This window comes from Microcaecilia unicolor, chromosome 11, assembly GCF_901765095.1.
Source record: "Microcaecilia unicolor chromosome 11, aMicUni1.1, whole genome shotgun sequence".
NCBI classification, from domain to species: Eukaryota; Metazoa; Chordata; class Amphibia; order Gymnophiona; family Siphonopidae; genus Microcaecilia; species Microcaecilia unicolor.
Genome location: NC_044041.1, coordinates 196938998 through 196966682, shown reverse-complemented (window position 1 = coordinate 196966682; position 27685 = coordinate 196938998). Strand labels below are relative to the sequence as shown.

Genomic DNA, 27685 nt, shown 5'->3' with positions numbered 1-27685 from the left:
GATTATGCCGATTTGGGCGGCCTTGCGAGAAGGGTGCCCATCTCCCGATTTGTGTCGAAAGATGGGCTCCCTTCTCTTTCAAAAATAAGTGCGATAATAATAATTATTATTATTTCAATTTGAAAGAGCTCAGTAGGGGCAGCTGTACTTACCTGCAGATCTCTAGCGTGAGTATGCCAAAATTGTTATGGATTCTGTATTTCCCGGGCTCAGCAAAACGGAGATTAATTGGCACCCCATTTTTATACCTGATGGAAGAATTCAAAGCCCTGTTCTATTAGTACAATACAATATAATTTCTAAGTTCCCACAGCTGTTCCAACCTAGAACATCTAGAACATCTGTAGGCATTACAAACTGAGGAGTCCTTTTACTGAGGTGCGCTGAAAAATGGGCTGCGCTAGTGTAGGCGCGCGCAGATCCGTTTTTCAGCGCACCTGTAAAAAAAAGGCCTTTTAAAAAATTTTTGACGAAAATGGACGTGCGGCAAAATAAAAATCGGCGTGCGTCCATTTTGAGTCTGAGTCCTTACCGCCACCCATCGACTTAGCGGTAAGGTCTCTCCCGTTCACCACGTGGTAATTGTCTACGCACGTAAAATGACGATTACTGCCTGGTTTCCATTGCGCGCCGGAAAATAACATTTATTTTCCGGTGCGTGTAGCGGATGCGTGTAAAAAAAAAAAACAAAGTTGCCATCCGGGCAGTAACACCTAATTGACGTGTGTCGGGCATGCACAGGTACCTACGCGGCTCAGTAAAAGGACCCCTGAGGGAATAATAAAATATCACACAGTATATTACGTAAACATTTGATAATGCAGATTCTAGGATGATGCTCCTATTTAAAGTTGTTCAATATAGTTCGTGAAAAGTTATTTATTTATTTATTGCATTTGTATCCCACATTTTCCCACCTCTTTGCAGGCTCAATGTGGCTTACAATACATCATGAGTGGTGGAAATATATTAGAAAATAGATACTTAGTGTTACAAAAGGAACTTGGTAGCATTATAGTGATAAAACATGATAGTTATAAACAAGCAGATATTATAAGACAGTTCTGAATATATGTGGAGGAGTTGCGTATATTCACGTTTGTTGATCTTTGTGGTAAGCTTTATTAAACAGATAGGTCTTCAGTAATTTACGGAAGTTAGTAAGTTCACAGTTCGTTTTTAGGTTGCGCGGTAATGCGTTCCATATCTGTGTACTCAAGTAGGAAAAGTTAGATGCACGCATTAGTTTGTATTTAGGTCTTGTGTTATTTGCTTTTGCATTTCTTAAGATGCTCTAGTGATAGATTTATCACTACTGAAGTCTCTGGGTGCTGCACTTCCCAGTTAGTAACCGCTGATAAAAAAAAAAAAAATCTCGTGATCTGTCATCTTGCATTAAGTTAACGCAAATCACCAAGCATCAATACCCAAACTGAAAGGAAAATGTGCATCAGCCATGATGTCTCAAAAAAATCTTATAATAGTAATGACATCCATGTTTCATTCCGTTCAAAGCCTACATCCAAGCAGCATAATTTTTTTTGGAGCGGGAGATGGAGGGGGACACCAGCAGTTTCCTCCAGCTCAAGGAAGGCCAGTACTGGGATCTGACCCCATATTTCTTCATTTTGCAACAATCCAGGGATTTTCTCCCCTTTTTGATACCCCCCCCCCCCCCCAGCTTACTTTAGTCCAGTCATCACACTGACAGTCCTTAGTCTCTGGGGCCATGTGCCAGGGCTCCTTCTGGAACCCTGCGATCAGAGAACCTGAATGCAGCCACCAGATGTCGCCATTGCACACTGAGTCAAAGGGTGTTTTTTTTTTTTTTTTTTAAACACATTTTTAGACCAGCTATCACAAGAAAACAGAAGACAAAACCACACAGCAGACAATACATTACCTAAACACAGTACCTTAGATGGCAGCACTTCCAAGAAATCCTTAGGCAAAATAGAATGATTTTACTTGTGGGTCAATATGCAAAGTGATTTAAGTGGACAGGAGAAACTCCTGGCTTTTAACCAGTTAATGCCGCTGAATGCAGGCACTGATGACGGAACTGAAAGCTTGCTATTTTGGGTGCGGTCCGGGGTGGTCAAGGAGCAGAGTCGGCACTTATGAGGACCGAGTAAAACTCAGTCCTATCTTTATCTGGTTTTGCTTAGGTAGTTAAGGGGGTACTTTTACCAATCAGCGGTAAAAGGACCCCTGCGGTGGCGTCAGCACACAGGTTTGCTGCACGCCGAGGCATCCTTTTAACGCTTGTCATACGGCCGATCCCGGGGTGGGGGAGCCATTATTGCCTCCTGTTTAAGAGGCAGTAAGGGCTCCTGCGCTAACCCAGCAGTAACCAGTCAGCACACGACACTGCCCAATTACCGCCGGGTAAGCACCCGACACTAAAAAAATAAAAAAATAATTTTTTAGCATTAGAAATGCTGCATGGTGGGAGTCTGCAGTATTGAGGCAGACCTTGATAGGGCGAAACATGGGCCTCGTCAGGTTTAGTTTCTAAGAAAATTGCTGTTTGGACTCTATGGGTTATGTTTACTAAGGAGCACTATAGGTGCATTAGTGTTTTAACATGCGTTAATCGTTGACACCTGTTAAACGCTAACGCACCCGTAGGAATGAATTGGCGCATTAGTGTTTAATGCGCCTTAACTTTAAAAGCATTTTTTAAAAAAAGGTTAACGCGCCTTAATAAACAGACCCCTATATCTGGATCTGCTTTTTTCTATGTCATTATCGATGCAGATCTGGTGCCTCTCAAGTGATTTGTAGACTTGTTTTCCGTGCATTTTCTGCATGAACAATGACTTCCAAAACAGGGGCGTAGCTAGGTGGGGCCACGGGTGCATGGGCCCCCACAGATTTAGCCATGCCCCCTCCACTTTCGACTTCCCCGCCGCTTTCGACCCCCCCTCCCGCCGCTGCTGCCGCCAACCCTCCCCGCCACCGTCAGGTGCCTTTGCCGGCGGGGGTCTCCAACCCCCACCAGCCTTAGAGGCATATTTTCAAAGCACTTTGGGAGGCTAAGTTCCATAGGTTTCTATGGAACTTTGGGAGGCTAAGTGCTTTGAAAATAAGCTTCTTAGTCTTCTTCAGCGCCGGTCTCCGGCACGTTCGCTGATCTGTGCTGTGAGTCCTGACTGACATCCTGCATGTTCCAAAGGAACGTGCAGGACGTGTATGCAGGACATAATCAGTCAGGACTCACAGCACAGATCAGCGAATGCGCCGGAGACCGGCGCTGAAGAAGACTAAGGCTGGTGGGGGTTGGGGACCCCCGCCAGCAAATGTACCTGGCGGCGGCGGGGGTCGAAAGTGGTGGGGGAGGGTCAGCAGCGGGGGGGGGGGGGGGTCGGCGGCTGGGGGAGGCAGGCTAAAATGTGCCCCCCCACCTTGGGCTCTGGACCCCCCTCCCGCCGAGGTCTGGCTACGCCCCTAGCTGAAGAAAATGTTAACTTACCACTGGGCATGAGGTGGAGGGGAGCCACGGATTGTGCAAGACAGCGTGACGTTCATCCTTTCCCAGACCCCATGGGCTCTCAGGGGAATCCAGAACATGGGGGCCCTGGCAGCGCAGAGTTCTCGGACCTCCTTCTCCTGCTGCAGCTTCTCCTCAACCTGCAACAACACCATGTACAGCTCAGCCCTCCTTTTAAAATCAAACAGATGAGTATTTTGAGGAGAGGACAGGAGTACAGGTTAAGAATAAGGTTCTGGTAAAAAAAAAAAAAAGAGAGGAAAAATGGATCCAATTTTGTTCTGGGAAAAATTGAGCAACTTGTGCGATTCAGATTCCATACCGGACTTACCTTCCAAAAACGTGCTCGAGGAATAGCGCTCTGTGGACCCTCCACCAACGGTGGCCAAAGTTTCATCAAAAAGGAACCCAAAAGACGCTGTAAGAGTAAGTAGTGCAGGAATGCTGATTGATCTGACACCTTGAAGCAGCTTTTGGCGAAACTTTGACCACAGTTGATGGGGGTGGGGGGAGGGGGGTCAACAGAGCGTTATTCCTTGAGCATGTTTTTTGAAAGACACATCTTTTCTGAATTGAACTTTAAACTATAAGAACTGGGGGTTACCAGTGAAATGATACATTGCACGGAGTTTTAGTGCTGTGTAAGGAAGTTCTTTATGCCTGATTCAGCCCATAAGTCTTAGTTACTCCAGTAGGAAGCAGTGGCGTACCGAGGGCGGGGTGGTGTGGGGTGGTCCGCCCCAGGTGCATGCTGCAGGTCGGGTGCAGGGAGCAGCTGTGTGGCTGTCGGCTCCGCCGGTTCTCTGCTCCCTCTGCTGTTATTTCCTGTTCCGGGCAGAGGGATCAGGGAACCAGTGGAGCCGACAGCCGTGCGGCTGACTCCAGCACCCCAGCAGGTAAGAAGAATGCACCCGGGGGTGGAGGTTTGGAGGTGATGCGCCGGGGGGGGGGGGGGGGGGGGGAAGATGCTGCACTCAAGAAGGGGGTGTGTTTCACCCAGGAGAAGGTGTCATGCAGCACCCAAAGGGGAAGGACGACACTGCACCCGGCAGGTTGCGCAGTGGTGATCTGCCTGGGTGGCAGCCAACCAAGGAATGCCACTGGTAGGTGGAGACAGGGTTCTGACGCTTCTTCCTCCTATTTTTAGGTGTGTAGTTTTGAAGTAAGAGAGATACTGTTCATGCTGGTTTACGAGGAGAGAATTGAGGGGCCCTTTTACTAAGCTGCGGCAACATGGAGTTACCGCCCGGCTACCGTGTGGCTCTTGCGGTAATTTCATTTTTGGTGCGCGTCCGATATGCAGGTCTGAAAGCTATTTTTTTATTTTTGGACGCGTGGAACAGACGCGCGCCAATTGGCATTTGACACGCGTAGTTCATTATCACCCGGATTCTTTACCGCTAGGTCAATGGCTGGCGGTAAGGTCTCAGACCCAAAATGGACATGTGGCAAATTTGAGTTTGCCGCATGTCCATTTTTGGCAAAAAAAAAGAGGCCCTTTTCATTGGTGCGCTGAAAAATGGATTGGCGCGAGCCCAAAAGCCACACCTACACTACCGCAAGCCATTTTTCAGTGCACCTTTGTAAAAGGACCCTTGAATGAATGAATGGTTACAGTCTCTTCCACACTGATTTTTTTTTCATATTTATTTTTCTGCATTTATATCCCACATTTTCCCACCTCTTTGCAGGCTCATTGTGGCTTACAAATACCGTAGTGGCGATCGCCATTTCCGGAATAAGAAATACACAGTAATATTCCAGTTATAATAGAGAATACGCAATATAAATTGGTAGAAAAATAGATAAACAGTACAATTCAGGTATTTAAGAACAAGGGTAATAAAAAGCATTCAGTAATAACAATGTGATAAAGTAACCAAATAAGAATGATTCAATCTTAGCTAATTGTAGTTTGGATCGATGTCATGTTTTAAGAAGGATCTCTATCATAAGTCTCTTTGAACAGTTCAGTCTTTAATAATTTCCGGAAGGCTGCCAAATCATGTGTTGTTTTAATGGCATTCGGCAGTGCATTCCAGAGTTGCGTGCAGTTGTAAGAGAAGCTGGATGCATAAATTGATTTAAACTTAAGTCCTCTACAATTGGGATAATGGAGGTTCAAGAATGTACGTGATGAACTTTTTGTATTCCTTGTTGGTAGATCAATGAGGTCTATCAAATATATCGGGGCTTCTCCATGAATAACTTTATGAACATAGTAACATAGTAGATGACGGCAGAAAAAGACCTGCATGGTCCATCCAGTCTGCCCAACAAGACAACTCATATGTGCTACTTTTTGTGTATACCTTACTTTGATTTGTACCTGTCCTTTTCAGGGCACAGACCGTATAAGTCTGCCCAGCACTATCCCCGCCTCCCAACCACCAGCCCCGCCTCCCAACCACCGGCTCTGGCACAGACCGTATAAGTCTGCCCAGCACTATCCCCGCCTCCCAACCTCCAGCCTCGCCTCCCACTACCGGTTCTGCTATCCAATCTTAGTTAAGCTTCTGAGGATCCATTCCTTCTGAACAGGATTCCTTTATGTTTATCCCACGCGTGTTTGAATTCCGTTACTGTTTTCGTTTCCACCACCTCCCGTGGGAGGGCATTCCAAGCATCCACCACTCTCTCCGTGAAGAAATACTTTCTAACATTTTTCTTGAGTCTGCCCCCCTTCAATCTCATTTCATGTCCTCGAGCGCATAATTTGAATGTAATTCGCTCTCTTAAAGGGAGCCAGTGTAATTTTTCTCTGAGGGGTTTGGAGCTTTCATATTTCGTTTTTCCAAATATAAGTCTAGCTGCAGTGTTTTGGGCTGTTTGAAGTTTTTTTTAAATAATTTGTGCTTTACATCTGGCAAAACTTGAGTAGCAATAGTCCAAATGGCTTAACACCATGGATTGCACCAGGTTGCAGAATACCTCCCTTGGTTAAAAGGTTTAACTCTTTTAAGTGGTTAAATGCCAATATTCAGCCCTTAACTGTGTAAGATAACCACTTAAATTGAGCCATATAAATAGCAGTTCTATCTTTAACTGGTTAAAGGTTGAATATTGCATTTAACCTCATAAGCTTTAGCAGTCAACCTATAACCGGATATTGCATTCCGGTGCCTGGACATGGCCTGACATTGAGTATCTGGGAATAGAGCCAGCAATGGACATAAAAATGCTGACCTCCGCTGGCTCAATATAGGCCAGAGTATTTTTAACTTCATGGTTAATTTTGACACAATCTGTTTGATTTCTTGTGAAAACTCTTGCTTGGGAATTAAATACATAATTTCATGTATAATTAGTCAATGTTTGACAAAGTTTTGCAAGAAAAAAACAAAAACATTTGTTCTAGCGTAGTGCTAAGGGAACATGAAGACACCTCTCACAGTTACGGTACATTAGACGAAATAGAGGAGAAAAAAAGGAGGAAAGGAACCTCACGCAAACATGAGCAACAAAACAAAACAGTGAGGCGGGCTCAAAGAGGATATCAAAATATGAGTCTTTATTGTAAAAGTCATAAAACCGACCCGACACGGCCGTGTTTCGGCACAAAGGCCTGCCTCAGGGGTCAAACAAATCTGTTGTATTATGGTGAAAAAGCTTGACTTGGAGAAGATGTCAAGATCCCGGCTGTTTAAAACGCCGTATCTTCCCAAATGAAGGTTCGCTCTGCGATGCAACAACGCCTTACCGAGAAACCGGTGACGTGATGAATGCATTAGGTGAAATAAAATGGTATTTCTCATGGAAAATTCACAAGAAAATAGTACAGTTTTTCATGTTGACTAAAAGAAACATTCCCTACACTTCTACAACCCATGAGCCATATCCACTAGACTCAAGGGAAGCATTTCTGTGGGTGGTTTTGACCAAGGAAGTTTAATTGACAGGAGACGGCACCAAGTGACACGGCTGAAACTGCCACCTTGATACACTCAAACCAAAGCAAGCAATTGGTCTACGCCAAGCCACATATAGGCAGTCCTTATTTCTAATAAGCGTTTGCTATTGTTTTGGGTGACCATGAGGGGCATAATTGAAAGGGGCGCCCAAATTTTCCTGAGGACGTCCTCGCAGGACTTCCCGGCAAAGGGGCGGGGAAACCCGTATTATCGACACAAGATGGGCGGCCATCTATCATTTCAATAATATGGTCAGGGACGCCCAAATCTCCACATTTAGGTTGATCTTAGAGATGGTCATCCCTAGAGATGGTCGTCTCCAATTTTTGGTGATAATGGAAACCGAGGACGCCCATCTCAGAAACGACCAAATCCAAGCCATTTGGTCATGGGAGGAGCCAGCATTCATAGTGCACTGGTCCCCCTGACATGCCAGGACACCAACCGGGCACCCTAGGGGGCACTGCAGTGGACTTCAGAAATTGCTCCCAGGTGCATAGCTCCCTTACCTTGGGTGCTGAGCCCCCCAACCCCCCCCAAAAAAACCCACTGCTCACAACTGTACAGCACTAACATAGCCCTAAGGGGTGAAAGAGGGCACCTAGATGTGGGTACAGTGGGTTTCTGGTGGGTTTTGAAGGGCTCACATTTACCACCACAAGTGTAACAGGTGGGGGGGGGGGGGGGCCTGGGTCCGCCTGCCTGAAGTGCACTGCAGTACCCACTAAAACTGCTCCAGGGACCTGCATACTGCTGTCAGGGAGCTAGGTATGACATTTGAGCCTGGCAAAAAATATTTTAAAATTTTGTTTAGGGTGGGAGGGGGTTAGTGACCACTGGGGGAGTAAGGGGAGGTCATCCTTGATTACCTCCAGTGGTCATCTGGTCAGTTTGGGCACCTTTTTGAGGTTTGGTCGTAAGAAAAAATGGACCAAGTAAAGTCGCCCAAGTGCTCGTCAGGGATGCCCTTCGTTTTTCCATTATCGGTCGAGGACGCCCATGTGTTAAGCACGCCCCAGCCCCGCCTTCACTATGCTTCCAACACGCCCCTGTGAACTTTGATCATCCCCGTGACGGAAAGCAGTTGAGGACGCCCAAAATTGGCTTTCGATTATGCCGATTTGGGCGACCCTGGGAGAAGGACGTCCATCTCCCGATTTGTGTCGAAAGATGGCGCCCTTCTCTTTCGAAAATAAGCCTGCATATGGTCCTAAGCTCCGCCTACTGGCTTCAGGCCAGATACTAGGCCAAGCACGTTCCCACCATCTCCTGTCAATTAAACCTCCTTGGTTTTGACCTCCTGGGATTTTTGAAGAAAGCTACCCTTCCCTATTTTGCCAAGCTGTAATGTTTTGATGAAATGCTTAGGAACCGTTTGGCAACTCTAGTAAAATTCTACCAAACCTGCAGTTTCCGTAGAGTTCAGTGGAATCCTGTGGAGAATTACAGACATTTGCATAGCCCTTTCCCTATTAATTTCCATAGTGAAAGTTCTGTGAACTTTGCAGAACTAGCGGATCTGCCACTGAATCTCTAGCAAGCTTCAATGTCATCCTGTCATCCTAATTAGAAGCTATCAACAGATACTGCCTATAATCTTGCGTTTGCTCAAGAGAGCACAAGGCTTTCCACAGGCAAATCCCTCATTAAGAAATTCCGTTCTGACCTTCCTTCGAAGGGCCTTTCGATCCATTTTTAATCTGAAGATGCGGCTGGTCCTTATTAACTCCTTTTCCACTTTTTCCCATTCATTTCCAAACGCAGCTGTTTTCTGTCCCCTGCTCTCCATCTCCAAAAGCATGGCTTCTCTTCTCAGCTTGATTTCCCTGGAACATGAAAACCTCTGTTACAGCCATTAATCTATATACGTTAGAACAGGGGTGTGCTGGTAAATTTTTAACAACAGGCTCTTTCTCTGGACGTAGCCAGCTCTGCAGTTGGAAGGGCCAGGGCTGGCCGGGTGGAGGGGGGGGGGGGCAAAACTTGCCTCTCTCTCCTCCCTCCCTTCGTGTGGGCATGCTAGGCATACCTTTGCTGGAAACCAATAAATGGACTGCCACCACTCCCAACGTCTTGGTCTGAGCAGCATGCTGAAACTTCTCACACATGCTGGAGAAGTCCCAGCCTGCTGCTCAGAGCTGGAAACAAGGATCTGGGAGCAGCAGCAGTCTATTTACTTGGCTGGCAGGGCTCAGCATCCCCACCAGCAAAGTAAAAGATAATTCAGCAGGGGGCCCAAGCTCACATTTTGGGAGCCAGTTGTTAAAGTAGCCATGGAGGGCCCTACTTTAACAACCGGCTCCCAAAATTCTTAAAAACTTAACAACCGGCTCTTGCGAGCCTGTGAGAGCCTGCTCCAGCACACCACTGGATACAAATGCAAAAAATAAATAAAAAATTTATAACCATTTAAATTTTTACAAGCGATAAAACAACTTGCTGGAAATACAGAGAAAGTAATATATAGGAATTATTTCAGTCAGGTAATTCTATTCTCTTCCTTAGACCACTAAATAGGGAGAGTGAAACAAGACAAGGAGATCAATTAAACAGTAAACAGAAAAAAAAAACGTGGTATTAACCTGATTATCCCCAGATATTACTCGTCTAATTCATTATTCCACATTGATCATCTGGTTGGCTTCTTCAAGGCCAATACGGTGTATAGTCAAATCATTTTATTTGACACTTGTTATACATTGAGGCATATTTTCCAAGCACTTAGATTTAAATGGAGGCAGTGGCGTAGCCAGACCTTGCAGTGTGAGGGGGCCAGAGCCCGAGGTGGGGGGCACATTTTGGCCTGCTGCCCCGCCACCGCCTCGCCGCCCTGCCGCTCCCCACCCACTGCCGCAGCAAATACCTTAGCCCTGTTCAGTCTTTTCCTCATGTCCTTCAGCACCTAACCACTTTACCTCTATTCAGGAAATCTAGACTGCCCCAACTTGACATTTCGTCCTTTAGATTGTAAGCTCCTTCGAGCAGGGACTGTCCTTCTTTGTTAAATTGTACAGCGCTGCGTAACCCTAGTAGCGCTCTAGAAATGTTAAGTAGTAGTAGTAGTAGTATTACATATAGCAGTGATTTAACCAGAGCTGAGATTGTGATGTCATAATGCCTCATTCCACCAATGCCTAAGAGCCAACCTCATCAGTGATGTCACAATGGCTTGACTGTCCTATACTTGGCCCACTTCCCCCCTTAGTGTGAAGAGTTTCAGTCTCTGGTATCCAGAGCTGAGATTGTGATGTCATAATGCCTCATTCCACCAATGCCTAAGAGCCAACCTCATCAGTGATGTCACAATGGATTGTCCTATATTTGTCTCACTCTTATCTATTAGATTGTAAGCTCTTTGAGCAGGGACTGTCCTTCTTTGTTAAACTGTACAGCACTGTGTAACCCTAGTAGCACTCTAGAAATGTTAAGTAGTAGTAGTAATGTCCTGCACGGTCCTTTTAGTGAAATTGCACAAACAGGAGCTTGCTGGACATGAGGAGAAGAGAGAGCAGGTCAGGCAACGTGGCGGTGCCGGAGACCGGCGCTGGACAACACTTCAGCTGGTGGGGGTTGAGGACCCCTGCCAGCAAAACCAGGGGCCTAGAGGAGATTTGAGGGGGGCCCAGGCCCCCGTGGCGCTACCTAGCTACGCCACTGCATGGAGGGACATTTTTGACATGACATCTAAGTCCGACTTTGGACGTCTTGCACAAAAAGTCCAAAACCCAAATAGGAAAGAAGGTCGTTTTTGAAAAAAAAAAGTCTATCTTTTTTTTTTTCAAAAATACTGTGTCGAACAAGGTTTTGTGCTTTGGATGTTTTGGTTTTTGGTCCATTTTCAAAAAAAAAAAAAAAGTGCAAAATGTAGAGATTCGTGGCACTGGGATGTAGGAGCCAGCATTTTTAGTAGACTGGTCCCCACAGACATCCCAGGAGAGCAACGGGACACCCTAGAGGGCATTTCTGTGCACCTTAGGAAAATGCTCCCAGGTGCACATCTCACCTTTGCTCCCTCTTGTCCCCTGAGCCCTCCAAAACCCACCCAAAACACACTGTCCCCCACTGTCCCCCACTACACTAGCCCTTGGGGGTAAAGGGGACACCTAATTGTGGGTACAGTAGGGTTTTTCACTGGCTCCCTATCCGTTTTCGCATCCTGTTCAAACTTCTTCTACTAACCTATAAATGTACTCACTCTGCTGCTCCCCAGTATCTCTCCACACTCGTCCTTGCCTACACCCCTTCCCGTGCACTCCGCTCCATGGATAAATCCTTCTTATCTGTTCCCTTCTCCACTACTGCCAACTCCAGACTTTGCGCCTTCTGTCTCGCTGCGCCCTACGCCTGGAATAAACTTCCTGAGCCCCTACGTCTTGCCCCATCCTTGGCCACCTTTAAATCTAGACTGAAAGCCCACCTCTTTAACATTGCTTTTGACTCGTAATCACTTGTAACCACTCGCCTCCACCTACCCTCCTCTCTTCCTTCCCGTTCACATTAATTGATTTGATTTGCTTACTTTATTTTTTGTCTATTAGATTGTAAGCTCTTTGAGCAGGGACTGTCTTTCTTCTATGTTTGTGCAGCGCTGCGTACGCCTTGTAGCGCTATAGAAATGCTAAATAGTAGTAGTAGTAGTCACCGTTTCTATCACAAGTGTGACAGGTAGGGGGAGATAGGGACCTGGGTCCCCCACTCCATAGTGCAAAGCACTGGCCACTACACTACTCCAGGGACCTGCATGCTGCTCTAATAGGGAAAACAACCAAAGCAGATACATGGACGATAAAACAATATTTATTAAAAAATAGGTGGTAATAAAATTAGAAAGCCCGACACAGGCCGTGTTTCGCCCAACTGGGCTGCATCAGGGGCTACAAGAAAATAACAGGGTAACCGATCTGCAAACTCCAATATGGAAAACAACCAAAGCAGATACGTGGATGATAAAACAATATATGCACATTAATAGCTTAAAATTTTAAATGTAATCTCAGCTAATAACACTAAACACCATGAAAAAGACATACATATCAAAATTAGTAAAACATCATCAAATATATGTCTTTTTCATGGTTAGTGTTATTAGCTGAGATTACATTTAAAATTTTAAGTTTTTAATGCACATATATTGGGGCGGATGGAGGAGACTGCGGTGCCAGGCCCCCCTTGGAGGCCCGGGCAATTTTGTCGTCCCCCCCCCCCCCCCCGCCCCCACCTCTCGGCGGCCCTGACTGCAAGCCATTTTTCAGCGCGTCTTTGTAAAAGGACCCCTGTATGTCTCTGTATGTCTCTGTTGATCACCCTCCCCTCACCTGTCCACACCCACCCTGTTAGAATACCAATGATATACTTTGATGTCCCCATGCATACTTCCTACCCACCCCCATCCTCCCACCCTGTCAGACTGTCATAGTAATGCTTGAATGTTTTCACTTATATACACTGTCAGCTAGCACATTTGCTTATTTCCGATCTGAGGAAGAAGGGCAACCTTCGAAAGCTAATCAAGAAATGTATTAAGTTATGTCCAATAAAAAAAAGGTATCATCTTATTTTCTTTTCCATGTTTTATTTTGTTTGATTTCTATAGATTCTACATGGAATGTTGCTATTCCACTAGCAACATTCCATGTAGAAGTCGGCCCTTGTAGATCACCAATGTGGCCGCGCAGGCTTCTGCTTCTGTGAGTCTGACGTCCTGCACGTACGTGCAGGACGTCAGACTCACAGAAACAGAAGCCTGCGCAGCCTTCTACATGGAATGTTGCTAGTGGAATAGCAACATTCCATGTAGAATCTCTAATAGTAGCAACATTCCATGTACAATCTCCAATAGTATCTATTTTACTGTCATAGTAATGCTTGAATGTTTTCACTTATATACACTGTCAGCTAGCACATTTGCTTATTTCCGATCTGACGAAGAAGGGCAACCTTCGAAAGCTAATCAAGAAATGTATTAAGTTATGTCCAATAAAAAAGGTATCATCTTATTTTCTTTTCCATGTTTTATTTTGTTTGATTTCTATTGATTCTACATGGAATGTTGCTATTCCACTAGCAACATTCCATGTAGAAGTCGGCCCTTGTAGATCACCAATGTGGCCGCGCAGGCTTCTGCTTCTGTGAGTCTGACGTCCTGCACGTACGTGCAGGACGTCAGACTCACAGAAACAGAAGCCTGCGCAGCCTTCTACATGGAATAGCAACATTCCATGTAGAATCTCCAATAGTAGCAACATTCCATGTAGAATGTCCAATAGTAGCAACATTCTATGTAGAATCTCCAATAGTATCTATTTTACTGTCATAGTAATGCTTGAAGGTTTTCACTTATATACACTGTCAGCTAGCACATTTGCTTATTTCCGATCTGAGGAAGAAGGGCAACCTTCGAAAGCTAATCAAGAAATGTACTAAGTTATGTCCAATAAAAAAGGTATCATCTTATTTTCTTTTCCATGTTTTATTTTGTTTGATTTCTATAGATTCTACATGGAATGTTGCTGTTCCACTAGCAACATTCCATGTAGAAGTCGGCCCTTGTAGATCACCAATGTGGCCGCGCAGGCTTCTGCTTCTGTGAGTCTGACGTCCTGCACATACGTGCAGGACGTCAGACTCACAGAAACAGAAGCCTGCGCAGCCTTCTACATGGAATAGCAACATTCCATGTAGAATCTCCAATAGTAGCAACATTCCATGTAGAATGTCCAATAGTAGCAACATTCTATGTAGAATCTCCAATAGTATCTATTTTACTGTCATAGTAATGCTTGAAGGTTTTCACTTATATACACTGTCAGCTAGCACATTTGCTTATTTCCGATCTGACGAAGAAGGGCAACCTTCGAAAGCTAATCAAGAAATGTACTAAGTTATGTCCAATAAAAAAGGTATCATCTTATTTTCTTTTCCATGTTTTATTTTGTTTGATTTCTATAGATTCTACATGGAATGTTGCTGTTCCACTAGCAACATTCCATGTAGAAGTCGGCCCTTGTAGATCACCAATGTGGCCGCGCAGGCTTCTGCTTCTGTGAGTCTGACGTCCTGCACGTACGTGCAGGACGTCAGACTCACAGAAACAGAAGCCTGCGCAGGAATGTTGCTAGTGGAATAGCAACATTCCATGTAGAATGTCCAATAGTAGCAACATTCTATGTAGAATCTCCAATAGTATCTATTTTACTGTCATAGTAATGCTTGAATGTTTTCACTTATATACACTGTCAGCTAGCACATTTGCTTATTTCCGATCTGAGGAAGAAGGGCAACCTTCGAAAGCTAATCAAGAAATGGATTAAGTTATGTCCAATAAAAAAGGTATCATCTTATTTTCTTTTCCATGTTTTATTTTGTTTGATTTCTATTGATAACCTTAAAAGGACCCCTAAATTGAGGTCATTTTCAGTGGGGTACATCTGCAAGAGAGTTGGGACAGAATACCCTCACTGACCGCTGCCTCTGTTGAGTAGAAGGTAATGCATATATATATATATGTATTTCTTTTTTTAAGAATGAGGACAGACTCCTCCTGCCCGCTTACACTCCTTCTTCAAGAACCTTGCAGAAATCACAGGCACAGCTTTGACTGACTGCAGACCAGGGCCTATCGGGGGGAGGGGCCAGCACCGCCAATTGGCTCAGGCTTCACACAGAAAATGGGTCTCTGGAAAAAAATGTTCATTTAATATTTGTTGACTGACCACAAAACTAATTTGGCCACAGGATTTTTCCTCGATTATAAACAAGTTTGTGCATTTTTACAACTAAAAATCTGCCTCAACCGTTTCTTTATTTGTTTTCAGTTCCAGATCTCTGGGACCTCCTCAAATGCGCAGGCCGAGGTCTCTGTGATTCTCTGAAAAGCCCTGGTGCAGACCATCTTTGTTAGAAACATACCATGAAAAGATATCATTTATGAGTACCCTGCCTGGAAACTCCGAATCAAGAATGCACTTGAAGCGGGTATACAAAAAACAAGTTCTAATGACCTACCATGGTGATTTTAATTGGGTGTCCAAAGCAAACGCAGCTTTTTGTATGGTGAGATCAACTGAAGAGACCTCCACGCTGGCAGCTTCCTCATCACTTTAAAATAACAGAAAGGTTAAGGTGCATAAAATCTAACAAACAAAACAAAGGTTGACTCAGCATAATTCTGATTTTTCACAGTCCTACATGTAATCTTTGGGAACATTTCTAAAAAAAGACCGAGAAGTAAAGCAGACCTTTGTCATGTGACTGCTGGACAATCTTGTAGATGGAACTGTTTTCCAAAAGCTTTTTATCCAGGTAACTCCAGGTGTTGAACAGCAAAGGGACACAGCTGGGGGTAGGGGACAGTGGTGGTAGCAAGCGCCCCTTCACATCTGAAATTCTTCAGCCCCCTTAGCCCCTGACTTATAACATGACATGGTAGGTGTGTTGAAGTCTTGGAGGTTGGCTCTTTTTTTCGCTGATCCAGCAGTTTCCTTTGGGCTTCCAGCTCAGTCAGAACAAGGGCTCAGACCTGGCACCTTAGGCCTTTACTCACAACTACCCAGGGATATTTCCCACCCCCACCCCACTCTGGTCATTGCAGCGACAGTTCTTAGTCAGGAGCTAAGCACCAGGGCTTCTTCCAGAACCTCTGACCAGGAGCCCTAGGTCTGACTAGTAGATTTCCCCCTGGAATGCTTTTATAATTCACTTATATTTTCTATACTGCCATCTTTCGTTCACTCAAAGAACGCATCACATTCAAACTCTGTACCTTGGTGACGCCCCAGCCTACATGTCGGATCTAATAGAACTACCACCCAGAAATGCAAAAAAATCCTCCCGCACATTCCTCAATCTTCATCCTCCCAAATGTAAAGGCTTGAAATACAAATCAATGCCTGCATCAACCTTTTCCTATACAAGCACACAGCTCTGGAACTCACTGCCACCTAACCTGAAATCGGTCTACGAAATGACCAACTTCCGCAAACTCATGAAAACTTATCTCTTTGACAAAATATATCATAAAGAAAAACACGCGTAACTCTACTTTCTTCAAGATATCCAGGAATGTTCTTTAATGTCTTTTGCTTTCACACTAACTTGTACCTAATGCCTTTGGCTCTAACACTATCTTGTATTTCACCATCATGTACCCAAAACTTGCTGTAAAACCAAACGTACATTCTTTTCTATTTCCAGTATCCATGATGAATTGTAAGCCACATTGAGCCTGCAAAAAGGTGGGATAATGTGGGATACAAATGTAATAATAATAATAATAATAATAATAATTCAGTTCTAACCCAAGAAAGGTCCTAAAATCTGGTCAAGAGATGTATTCAATTAGTCCAAAAAAACAGTATCCTTTAGCTTTCATACATTTTTCATTAGGTGTTTTTTTTTTTGTTGTTGTTTTGTTTTTCCACACATTTGTGACTTTTTTAACCAATATGGATCAGTCAGGTCTTACGGTTGCCAACTGGATCCAGGTTTACTCGACATTCAGTGCTGGGTTTACCCCATGGCTTTGCTGAACTTGTAGTCTTGCTTTTCTTACGGAATGCAGTGGGGAAATCAGAACTAAACGTCCCTCCATAAAATGGGGTAAACCCAGTACTGGATCAACCATATTGGGTAGGGTTACCGTATTACAGATTCCCCCGGACATGTCCTTTTTTGGGGGGACTGCCAGGGGTCCAGATGTTTTTTTTTTTCCAGCCAGCCCATTTGTCTGGGTTTCTGGGTTGGCGGGCTGGCTGGCTGGAGAGTTGGTGGGCAGGCGAACGGATGCATGGGCAGACAGGCTTGCCTTCTCCCCTCTCCGCAGCCTACTGTAGTACACCCTGGTGGTCTAGTGGCTTCTTCGGGGCAGGAAAAAAACCCACTCTTTCCTGCCCGCTGATGCTGACCTCCCTGTTACCATTGTTTCTTGAAAATGGTTGCCGAGACTTCAAGCAGAGGCCTCGTGAGACTTCACGGAAGTCTTGCAAAGTCACTGCTTGAAGTCTCGGCAACCATTGTCAAGAAGTAGTGGCAGTGGACAGGAAAGAATAGGGTTCTTTCCTGACCTGAAGAGGCGACATTTTATATTTTTGTGTCCTCTTTTTTGTCTCCGCAAATATGCTAACCCTGCTATTGGGTGACTAAGGATCTGGAGAGAGTAGGATATCTAATGATCCCTCTGTACTGCATGGGATTCTGCTCCGACAGAGGCAGAAGAGAAATACAGGGGAGCTGCTTCAACGTCTAAAACTTGATAGGGGGAGCATACAGCGTATGAGTTATAAAAATTTCTTGGAATACAAAATATTATACGTGATGAAACATTGTTCCTTCCCGTAAGAACTTCTAACAGAAATTACATGTTGTGTAACATTGAGGACCAGATGTTGGTTTCCTTATCACCTAGTTATTGAATCAGGGTTGCAAGTCCTGAAGCTCTTTGCTGTCCCCATTGGGTCACGGAGAGGCATAATCAAACGGGGCACCCAAATTTTCCTGAGGATGTCCTCGCAGGACGTCCCCCCGAAGGGGTGGGGAAATCCGTATTATCGAAACAAGATGGTTGGCCATCTTTCATTTCAATAATATGGTCGAGGACGCCCAAATCTCCACATTTAGGTCGACCTTAGAGATGGTCGTCCCTAGAGATGGTCGTCCCCAATTTTCGATGATAATGGAACCCGAGGATGCCCATCTCAGAAACGACCAAATCCAAGCCCTTTGGTCATGGGAGGAGTCAGCATTCATAGTGCACTGGTCCCCCTGACATGCCAGGACACCAACCGGGCACCCTAGGGGGCACTGCAGTAGACTTCAGAAAAAGCTCCCAGGTGCATAGCTCCCTTACTTTGTGTGCTGAGCCCCCCAACCCCCCCCCCCCCCCAAAAAACCCACTCCCCACAACTGTACACCACTACCATAGCACTTAGGGATGAAGGGGGCACCTAGATGTGGGTACAGTGGGTTTGTGGTGGGTTTTGGAGGGCTCACATTTACCACCACAAGTGTAACAGGTAGGGGGTATGGGCCTGGGTCTTCCTGCCTGAAGTACACTGCAGTACCCACTAAAACTGCTCCAGGGACCTGCATACTGCTGTCATGGAGCTGGGTATGATATTTAAGATTGGAAAAAATATTTTAGCATTTTTTTTAGGGTGAGAGGGAGTTGGTGACCACTGGGAGAGTAGGGGGAGGTCATCTGGTCATTTAGGGCACATTTTTGTGGCTTGGTCATAAAAAAAAGGACCAAGTAAAGTTGGCCAAGTGTTCATCAGGGATGCCCTTCTTTTTTCCATTATTGGTCAAGGACGCCCATGTGTTAAGCACGCCCCAGTCCCGCCTTCGCTATGCTTCCGACACGTCCCCGGGAACTTTGGTCGTCACCGTGACGAAAAGCAGTTGGGGACGCCCAAAACCGGCTTTCGATTATGCCGATTTGGGCGACCGTGGGAGAAGGACGCCCATCATCCAATTTGTGTCGAAAGATGGGCGCCCTTCTCTTTCGAAAATGAGCCCAATAGCGGACGTTGGCCTACGTGACAAGCTTATTAGGAAGGGCATTACTGGGGAAGTTTTGACTTACCTAGTCTTGAATTTCCTCTTGCTAGTTGAAGAGGCAACTTGGAGGCTGTGCTTGACTTGGTCAGCCGACATCTCCTCTTCCCTATGGTAGGCCTCATGTCTTGTTGCCATGGTGATGGAGGCCAATTAGCTAGATAGAAAAAAAGCAAAAGACAGGATGGGACCATCAAGTCTCAACAAGATCAGTATGTTAACACCACAAGGAACTGCCAAGAAATCAGGCCGGAGTTTTGTGCAATCTTTGAAAATCCTCTCACACTGTAACACTTTGATGTTTTTCTGCTTGTTCATTTGCCTGGAGCATTACTACGGAAGGTAAATATTAACAAGAAATAAACATCGATGGGTTGGTTTATACACATTTATGCAGTAAATATGTAAATGAGCTTCTGACGTGCAAAACTATGCAAAGCAACTGATCAAAACGTAGCAAGATTTGCTTTAAGAAACACATGTGTGGTAACGTGCTTGGAAAGCAAGACTTAAAGTACATTTCTAGAGGTCCAATAGATTATTTCCACTAAGCTCTCCTTATTATGTCTTTCTCATGTGCATGTCTACTGTGCTTTTTAACATGAAGTTCACTAAGGGGGCAGTTTCCTAACTACCTACCCAGCTGCAAAGTCCTTGGGTACTTCTTATCTGCATATTAAAAGTATGTGCATGTTTCACTTTGCAAACTACCCACAGATACTTGCAGCTCATTTTATGTGGGAACATTTTCAAGTAAAGAGATGTGTGCTTTTGAAAATACAAATGTTTGCACATTGTTTTAGTCCCCACCCCTGGGAATGCCACCAATGCAGGTAGAAGAATGCATGTGTCACGCCGCTGCGGATGATCCGGAGTAGTGAGCCCTTGGGCTGCTGCCAGAGACCGGCAACAGCAGGAGAACCACCCTAATGGGAAGCGAGGCCAAACACCAACAGGCTGGTACCAGGTACAGGAGTCTTGAACAGGTATGGCTGGACAGAACTCTGAAGTAGACTTGGCCTGGCTGGACTGGAACCAAATGCTGGAATGGACGGGGCTTGATTAGACTGGAACCAAAGGCTGGCACGGACCTGGCTTGGCTGTAACCAAATGCTGGAACAGACTTGGCTGGACTGGAACCAAATGCTGGAAGAGACTTGGCTTGGCTGGACTGGAACCAGATGCTGGCACAGACTTGGCTTGGGTTGACTGGACTGGAACTGGATTCAGGAACAGGCTGGGCTTGACTGGACTGGAACCGGATTCAGGATTTTCAAACAAGGCAGACACAAGCAGGGTAGGGCAGAAGCTAAGGACAAACAGGGTGATACAAACAGGAAGGGAACTAAAGCTGAAGACAGACAGGGCAGAGACACACAGTAAGGAACTGAAGCTAGAGACACACAGGACAGATACAACAGTAAGGAACTGAAGCTAAAGACACGCAGGGCAGATACAACAGTAAGGAACTGAAGCTAAAGACAAACAAGGCAAGAACTAGCAGAGCTAGAACTGCAACAAGCACTCACAGACGAAAGCACATCTGAAGACCTCTGTTGCAAAGGCAAATCTGACATTTCTCAGGAGCTTAATAAAGGCAATTACAGATGAGGTCACAGGTGAGGCTTGGCAGCAGAATCACCAGGGCAAGTCTGGAGTGCTGGAACATCAGGACCGGAATTGAACCTTGAAGATGTCTGGGAAACAGGAAAAGACAGTCCACAGCAACCACAAGGCCCGGTCACCCGGGGGCAAGGTGAGTGTAGGCATGGAATACAGTCACAATCGTGACAGCGTGTTGTACTGTGCACATCATGGGTCCTGTTCCCTCTAAGTTGAGTGGGAGTCCTCCATCTACACTCCTGCCAGTAGGGGGTGCTATTTCACTATCACATTTTCAATAGTGAGGGACAGGCAAGTTCTGCAGGATTCCAGGGAACCTGCCTGCCCCTAGAAATTGGAAACACAATATTGAAGTGCCACCCTCTAAGGGTAGCTATGCCGTTGGAGAACACCCACTCAGCTTAGAGGGAACAGTAAATGAGTGCCTGTTAAAAGAGACCTGGGGAGATGAAGCTTCCTGAAATTGTCTGCTTGAGGCAGTTTCTAATTCCTCACCTCCTGTCACTGATTGGTTTTGGACAGCAGAATGAGCCAATCAGCAGCCAAAGATGGGGAAACACTACCTCCAGCTACTGCAGTGACGAGAGGGGAACACAGAGGAGACTGAATCTTGTGAGCAGAAGGACAGTAAGATGAGGGAGCAGTCGAATTGGGGGGGGGGGGGGGGGGGGGCAAAGTCAGTCTGTGAGTTCCAAGAGGGAAGAAGCTTTGAAGGAAGAGAGAAAAGCAGTGCAACCCAAGGCCGTTGCTTTCCCCCACTCCTCTGCTCAGCCTCCCCAAACCAAGTCATCAATTGTCCATGATATACGTGCTTCAACCCACAAACAAGGTGAGCAATTTTCAGGTAGAAAATTTACATGCTTTCTGTCTAAGGAAATTGCTTTGAAAATGAGCCTCTGAAGGCTTTCCGCCTTCAATCTTTAATCTTAGCAACTACATGAAAACGCCATTTGTACGCTACGATTATAGACTACCTAGCACGAGAATGTTCACATGCCCAGAGCTTTATTTGATGGGGTACTCGGGGGCACTGAGTACCGGCACCTTTTCCAGTGTCTGGTAAAATTGACCCATGGACCACAAGTTTTAATGAAAGAGCTCAGGCTCTACACACCAATTCTGCCTTGTCATAGATTCTGTGACTGGTTGCAGGGGACCTGGCTATTGTGGGGTGGGTCCCTCAATGATCACCTGAAGGGTTGAGTACCGGCACCGTTTTTGCTAGGAAAATTGCACTGCACGTGCCTAAGTGCTGGTTTGGCACTAAGTGGTATTCTATAATCTTAGGGCCAGATTCTATATACAGCAACTAAAAATTTCGATTTAGACGCGGTTTATAGAATACGCTTAGGCAGAAGCTCCTATTGCTCTACAACAACACATGTCCATTTAGGTCAACATGGCCTAAATCCCTGCACACAGATTTACTCTAACTGGGCCATATTTTATAACTGTACGCATACATTTTGGAACGCCAATTTCCCCACCCATAGCCACATCCCTTTTGAACTGCATGCATTAGAATTTAGGTGCAGTTCATTACAGAATACGCTTCGCGAATTGTGCATGTAAATTCTAATTGCCAATTAGTGCTCACTATTGCTTGCTAAGTGCTGTTATCAACACCGATTAGCTTGTTAAGCCAATTAAGTTAAGTGCGTTGTTATACAATACGCCTAGATTTTGGCACGGATCTCTAAGCACACTGTATAGAATCAGGGGATTAGTGCACAGCTGCAAGGAGGGCATGCACATGGGTGGGGTTTGGGCAAGGTGCACACTTAGGCATGTAACTAATAGAATACTGTAAGCTATGCGCTAAAGTGCAACATTGACACACTCACATTTACTTCTACCTCTCACATAGCCTAAGTGACTGTGCCGACATGTTATTATTATTATTATTTAGTACATTTCTACCCCACATTTACCCACATGAGCAGGCGCAATGTGGCTTACAATAAATCAAGTGGATACAATACAAGACAATGATGGTTCAGACTCAGAAAGTGACAGGAGGGGAAGGAACAGGGGATAACACAGGGTAAATGACAGGGGTGAAGCGACGGCAAGAGGGAGAGGTTAAACATTGGAATTGCCAGTGGAGTAGGCCTTGTCGAATAAGAACGTCTTTAAGGACTTCTTGAACAGTTGGTGGTCGGGGAGCTCCTTAAGTTGTCTTGGTAGGACATTCCAATATTTCGGACTGAGATAAGGGAAGGATGATGCATAAAGAGTCTTGTATTTAACATTCCTACAGGTTGGAAAATGGAGAATGAGGTAGGTCCTTGCAGTTATTAAGGCATTTCTAGATGGTAGTACACAATTCAGAGGTTTACGCTCTATTCTAGAATGGATTCTGGAGACCCAGATGTCATTATCGAATTTGCACTCAGTGCCATGCATACTGGTGGCCAAATTTGGTCAACCTCTATGCCTATACCCCTATGCCTTTTAAGATTAGCACTTAAAGGTACCCCTATGCCTTTTAACCTCTGCAGTACTTTTTAAGAGTAGCACTTAAAGGTACTGCAGTAATGGACTCTCTGTAACATATTTTAGTAAATAGTGAGCTGGGCAAATGGCCAAGTTGACTAATTACTGCTACGTAATGCACAAAATCATTGCCTTGACATATACACAACTCCCTACTACCATTTTCTTCTGCAAAATATCTGCAGTGCATTTGACAATCTCTGCCACATCATGAGAGATGGTTCCCCTGGTACCATGCTCTGCATTTGCTATGTACATTTCTAACTCCCCCTAGAATCTCCTATGCTCCTAACCAAGATCAATACTCTCCGCGAGGAAGCTCCACAGACTCTCATTGTCTCTTGGAACTACTAACCCTGCTCAATACTCTGTAACAACCGTCCCCGTTGTTCCATAAAAGCCTCTTTGAACCTACCAAAAGGTGAGAAAACGGGATACAAATGCAATAAATAAACTCACAGGCAAATACTGTCCCCAAAGGCCAGACTCTATATAAGATCTTTCAGGATCCAGCAGGTTAGGCAAGAATGAGAATTTTAGATGTAATTACTTTTTTCTTTCCAAGTTTTGGCTCAAAATGACTTACAAATCAGGTACATAAGTTATTCCACTGCTCAAGTGGGTTCACAGTCTAAGTTTGTTCCTGAGGTTGAAACGATTTGCCCCAAGGAGTGTCGGGGGGACAAGCAGGATTATGGATACTGCTTTGCCCAAAGTCTCAGCCCGGTGCTCTGACCAGTAGATTACTCCACTACTCCCGAGGAAGCTCCCGAAAATCATTACCCCTCATCCCAGCTGCCTTCGCTATCCTATTTTGGGACTTGTCTCTTTCTAGCTCCCCTGACTCAGAGTGTTCCCTGTTGATATTCCTGACGGAGAAGATCACTTTCCGCCAGGCAGCCTTCTTAGCTTCCTAATGGTCTAATTTCTCTCTTCTCTGGCTTCAAGCAAAATCCAAGTCTAACTCAGGCCCTGCTGGGTCTCAGCTGTGTCAGACCAAAGTTGGATCAGTTCCAAGCTAGGTCAGTCAGCGTTGCCCCCTTAGCAAAATGTCTTCTAACATTAGAGAAATGAATTGCCATACTTAAGCATTAAAATCCCTAAGAAAAAAAGTGTCAAAACAGGTTGAAGTGAAACTCTGCATTCTTTTCCTGTATTTTAATGAAAATGTTCTGTACAACATAAATTATCCCTTTCACCATTCTGCAGCTATAGAAAAAAAAAAAAACCTCTTAAATGCAGCCTGTGAAATGTTATTTTTAAATTTATGATCCTAGCTTAATTCTAACGTCTTGCACTTTACAGTGGAGATATGTGGCCTGAAGTACTCTCCAGATTTACCTTGCTTCTTTCACTTTGATTGTCCATCGAGCAGATGAATAGGAGATAATGATCGGAGGTGAAAATAGATTTTGCTAAAGCAAAAGGACATCATGCCTTGTTGCACCTGGCAAAAATCTGGGAAGGAAATCACTGGCGACAGGTTTCATGCATCTTAACTGTTATTGCAAAAAAAAAAAAACATTTGAAGACTTCTGTATACAAGGCAAACCAAGCTAAAAATATATCATATTTCAACGCAGAATAACTGCCCAGTGCCCATTTTCTTTCATGGGAAACGGATAAGGTAGGAATCGCACAGCCCTGCCCACTCCTCAGCCAAAACAGATCTTCTTCAGTGCCACTATCAGAAAACTCTGCTTTTAACCATTCCTAGAGGTGTCAAAGTCAAATAATTGATTCAAGAAAGTAAAAAAAATAAATAATAATCTTTCAGTGCTTTTTCCCTCATGAAAAGAGATGAGCTCCTTTTAAAAAACAGTGTTGGGAGGCCTCAGTTGCAAATAGCTGGTCAAATCGATGGGGAAAAGTCCAGCATACTTACCGAAAAGTGGGAACCACCCAGGGAAGAATGCACTCGGCCCCCCCAAAGCAAGAGAACGACAGACCGGACCGAGGACGCTGCCTCTGCCTCTCCCTCTCCCCAGCCAATGACATTAGCAAAGATGACCGACCTATGCAAGAATGTTTCCAGAGCGAAAACCATCCCAGGGCTTTAAATTTAGCATCTTACACCATCGGAGCTGCAACACAATGGCCAGGGCCAGGGTTTAACATAAAACACACAAGTTAGGCCTGTACATCATGTGGGTATCTTTGCCCAATTATCTCAAAGAAGTGACAGCTGCCAATGGAAGCAACTGTAAGTGGAAATCGAGAAACCTGGCTCTGCGTCTGTACAATTGACAACTGCAGCGGCCTTCCACCCTGCCCGGCGTGTTGTTATGCTGCTTCTGATAATCAGCCAAGCAGCACGTTCTGGGCTGTGTCAGCAGGGCCAGAGGTTTGAGGGCTTGTGCTGTTATTTCAAAAATGACAGGGAAATAATATTTGTTCTTTCGTCTTGTGTTTTTCGTCCCTAGTGACACGTTTAAAAAAAAAAAAACACTGATAAGACAGAAAAGATAAGGGACAGAAAAGAAGGACAATAAATGAAAAAGAAAGAAAACAAAGAACATAAAATATAAGAATTGACTTACTAGGCCAGCATCATGTTTCCAGCAGTGGCCAAAGAGTAGCAAGATTCCAGAACCCCAAAGAGTAACAAGAATCCATGCTACTTACTCCCAGGGATAAGCAGTGGCTTTCTCCAGCTCTACCTTAATAATAGTTAGGGACTTTTCTTCCAGGAACATAAGAACATAACACTACTGGGTCAGACAAAGGATCCATCTAACAGTGACCAGTCCAAGTCACAAATAGCTGGTAGAGTCCGAAAAAACAGTAACACTCTATGCTACTTGCCAAAAGGAATAAACAGTGGCTTTCCCCGGGTCTACCTTAATAATAGATAGGGACTTTTCTTCCAGGAACATAAGAACATAACACTACTGGGTCAGACAAAGGATCCATCTAACCCTGTATCCTGTATCTAACAGTGACCAGTCCAAGTCACAAATAGCTGGTAGAGTCCAAAAAACCCCCAGCAACACTCTATGCTACTTGCCAAAAGGAATAAACAGTGGCTTTCCCGGGGTCTACCTTAATCACAGTTTATGGACTTTTCCTCCAAGAACTTGTCCAAACTTTTTTTTAACACCAACTGCTTTTACCACATCCTATGATGACAGTTTCAGAACTTGTGTTGAGTGAAAAAGTATTTTCTCCTATTTCTTTTAAGTGTGCTACTATGTAACTTCATGTCATGTACACTTTGTACTTTTTGAAAGAATAAACAATCGATTTGTGTTTACTCATTCCACTCCCCTCCAGCTGTCTCTTCTCCAAGCTGAAGAGCCCTAACCTCCCTCATAGCAGAGTCATTCCATCCCTGTAACCATTTTGGTTACCCTTCTCGCTACCTTTTCTAATTCAGCTATTTCATTTTTGAGATGCTGCACACAATACTCAAAGGGCAGCCACACTATGAAGCAATATAGAAGAATTAAATTACATTACATAGATCTTATAAACCATATGCCCAAAGAGTTCAATGTGGGTAAGATCTAAAGAAGTTAGAACAACCTCTAGGAATTACAAATAGATCAGTTCTGATAAATATTAAGCAGCTGGCAAAACATACTTTTTAAACAAGAAAGTTACAATATTGTTTGTTTTATTCTCAACTAGTAAAAAAAGGCCCGTTTCTGACACAAATGAAATGGGCGCTAGCAAGGTTTCCCTCGGAGTGTGTATGTTTGAGAGAGTGTGTGTGAGAGTGACTGTGTGTGTGAGAGAGAGTGAATGTGCGAGTGTGTGTGTGTGTGTGAGAGAGAGAGAGTGAGTCTGGGTGCGAGTGTGTCTGTGAGAGAGAGTGTGTGTGTGAGAATGAGAGTGTGTGCAAGTGCGTATGTGAGACACAGTGTGTGAGAGAGTGTGTTTCACACAGATACAGTGTGTGCGAGAGAGAGAGTGAGTGTGAGAGACACAGACTCTCTCTCTGTGAGACTGAGTGTATGAGACCAAGAGAGTGTGTGAGAGACTGTGTGACACATAGAGAGTGAATGTGATACAGTGTGAGACATAGAGTGTGTGAGAGACAGTGTGTGAGTGAGAGAAAGTCATTGACTGTGAGAGAGAGAGTGTGTGAGAGAGAGAGTGTGTGTGTGACAGAGATACCTCCCCCCAGCCCCCTCTGGTGTCAGGCCCTCCCTCTCTCTCTGGTGTCTGAGCGTTACTGTGCAGGATGCTGAGCTCTGGCTGTGCTTCAAGGAACTGACCAATCCTATTTAATAGAATGCACCTCCAACATTCTGAAGCCGACAAACCTCGTGTGGTTGGTCACTTATGCTTGTGACGAACCCGGAAGTGCGTGATGTCAATTCAGGAGATGGATACAGAGAGCAGGAATGCCTCAGCCATGCAGTCAGCTTCAGAATGTTGGAGGTGCGTTTTATTATATAGGATGTCTTCCCTAATATTTCACGACCTTTTGTTTGCTTGTTTTGGCTGCCACCACACACTGCCCCCAGTCCCCTTCCAGTTTCTAAGCTGTGGATTCATAGACTCTGCACTCCTGGTCGAGTGGTCAGTTCAACTCTCGGTTGTGAGTGACTCAGACACTATTTACCACTGTGGGCTGAATATTGGGAGGGAAGGAAAACATGGTGGG

General features: G+C 44.9%; 1 protein-coding gene across 2 annotated transcripts in view; it reads right to left on the bottom strand.

The window, feature by feature from the left end:
* Nucleotides 1-25102, bottom strand: part of MYOM3 (myomesin 3) — a 104309-nt gene extending 79207 nt beyond the window's left edge. The window contains exons 1-6 of one of the 2 annotated variants that reach the window (XM_030218635.1): nt 24959-25102; nt 18983-19111; nt 15409-15501; nt 9071-9230; nt 3476-3633; nt 153-248 (exon numbers count right to left, since the gene is read on the bottom strand). In XM_030218635.1, coding sequence (XP_030074495.1) covers nt 153-248; nt 3476-3633; nt 9071-9230; nt 15409-15501; nt 18983-19092 — 617 coding nt within the window. In that variant the 5' untranslated portion in view covers nt 19093-19111; nt 24959-25102. Of the gene's footprint in view, nt 1-152; nt 249-3475; nt 3634-9070; nt 9231-15408; nt 15502-18982; nt 19112-24843; nt 24938-24958 lie in introns of those variants that run through there. The other variant, XM_030218636.1, reaches the window with a different exon arrangement.
* Between the last annotated feature and the right edge of the window lie 2583 nt (nt 25103-27685).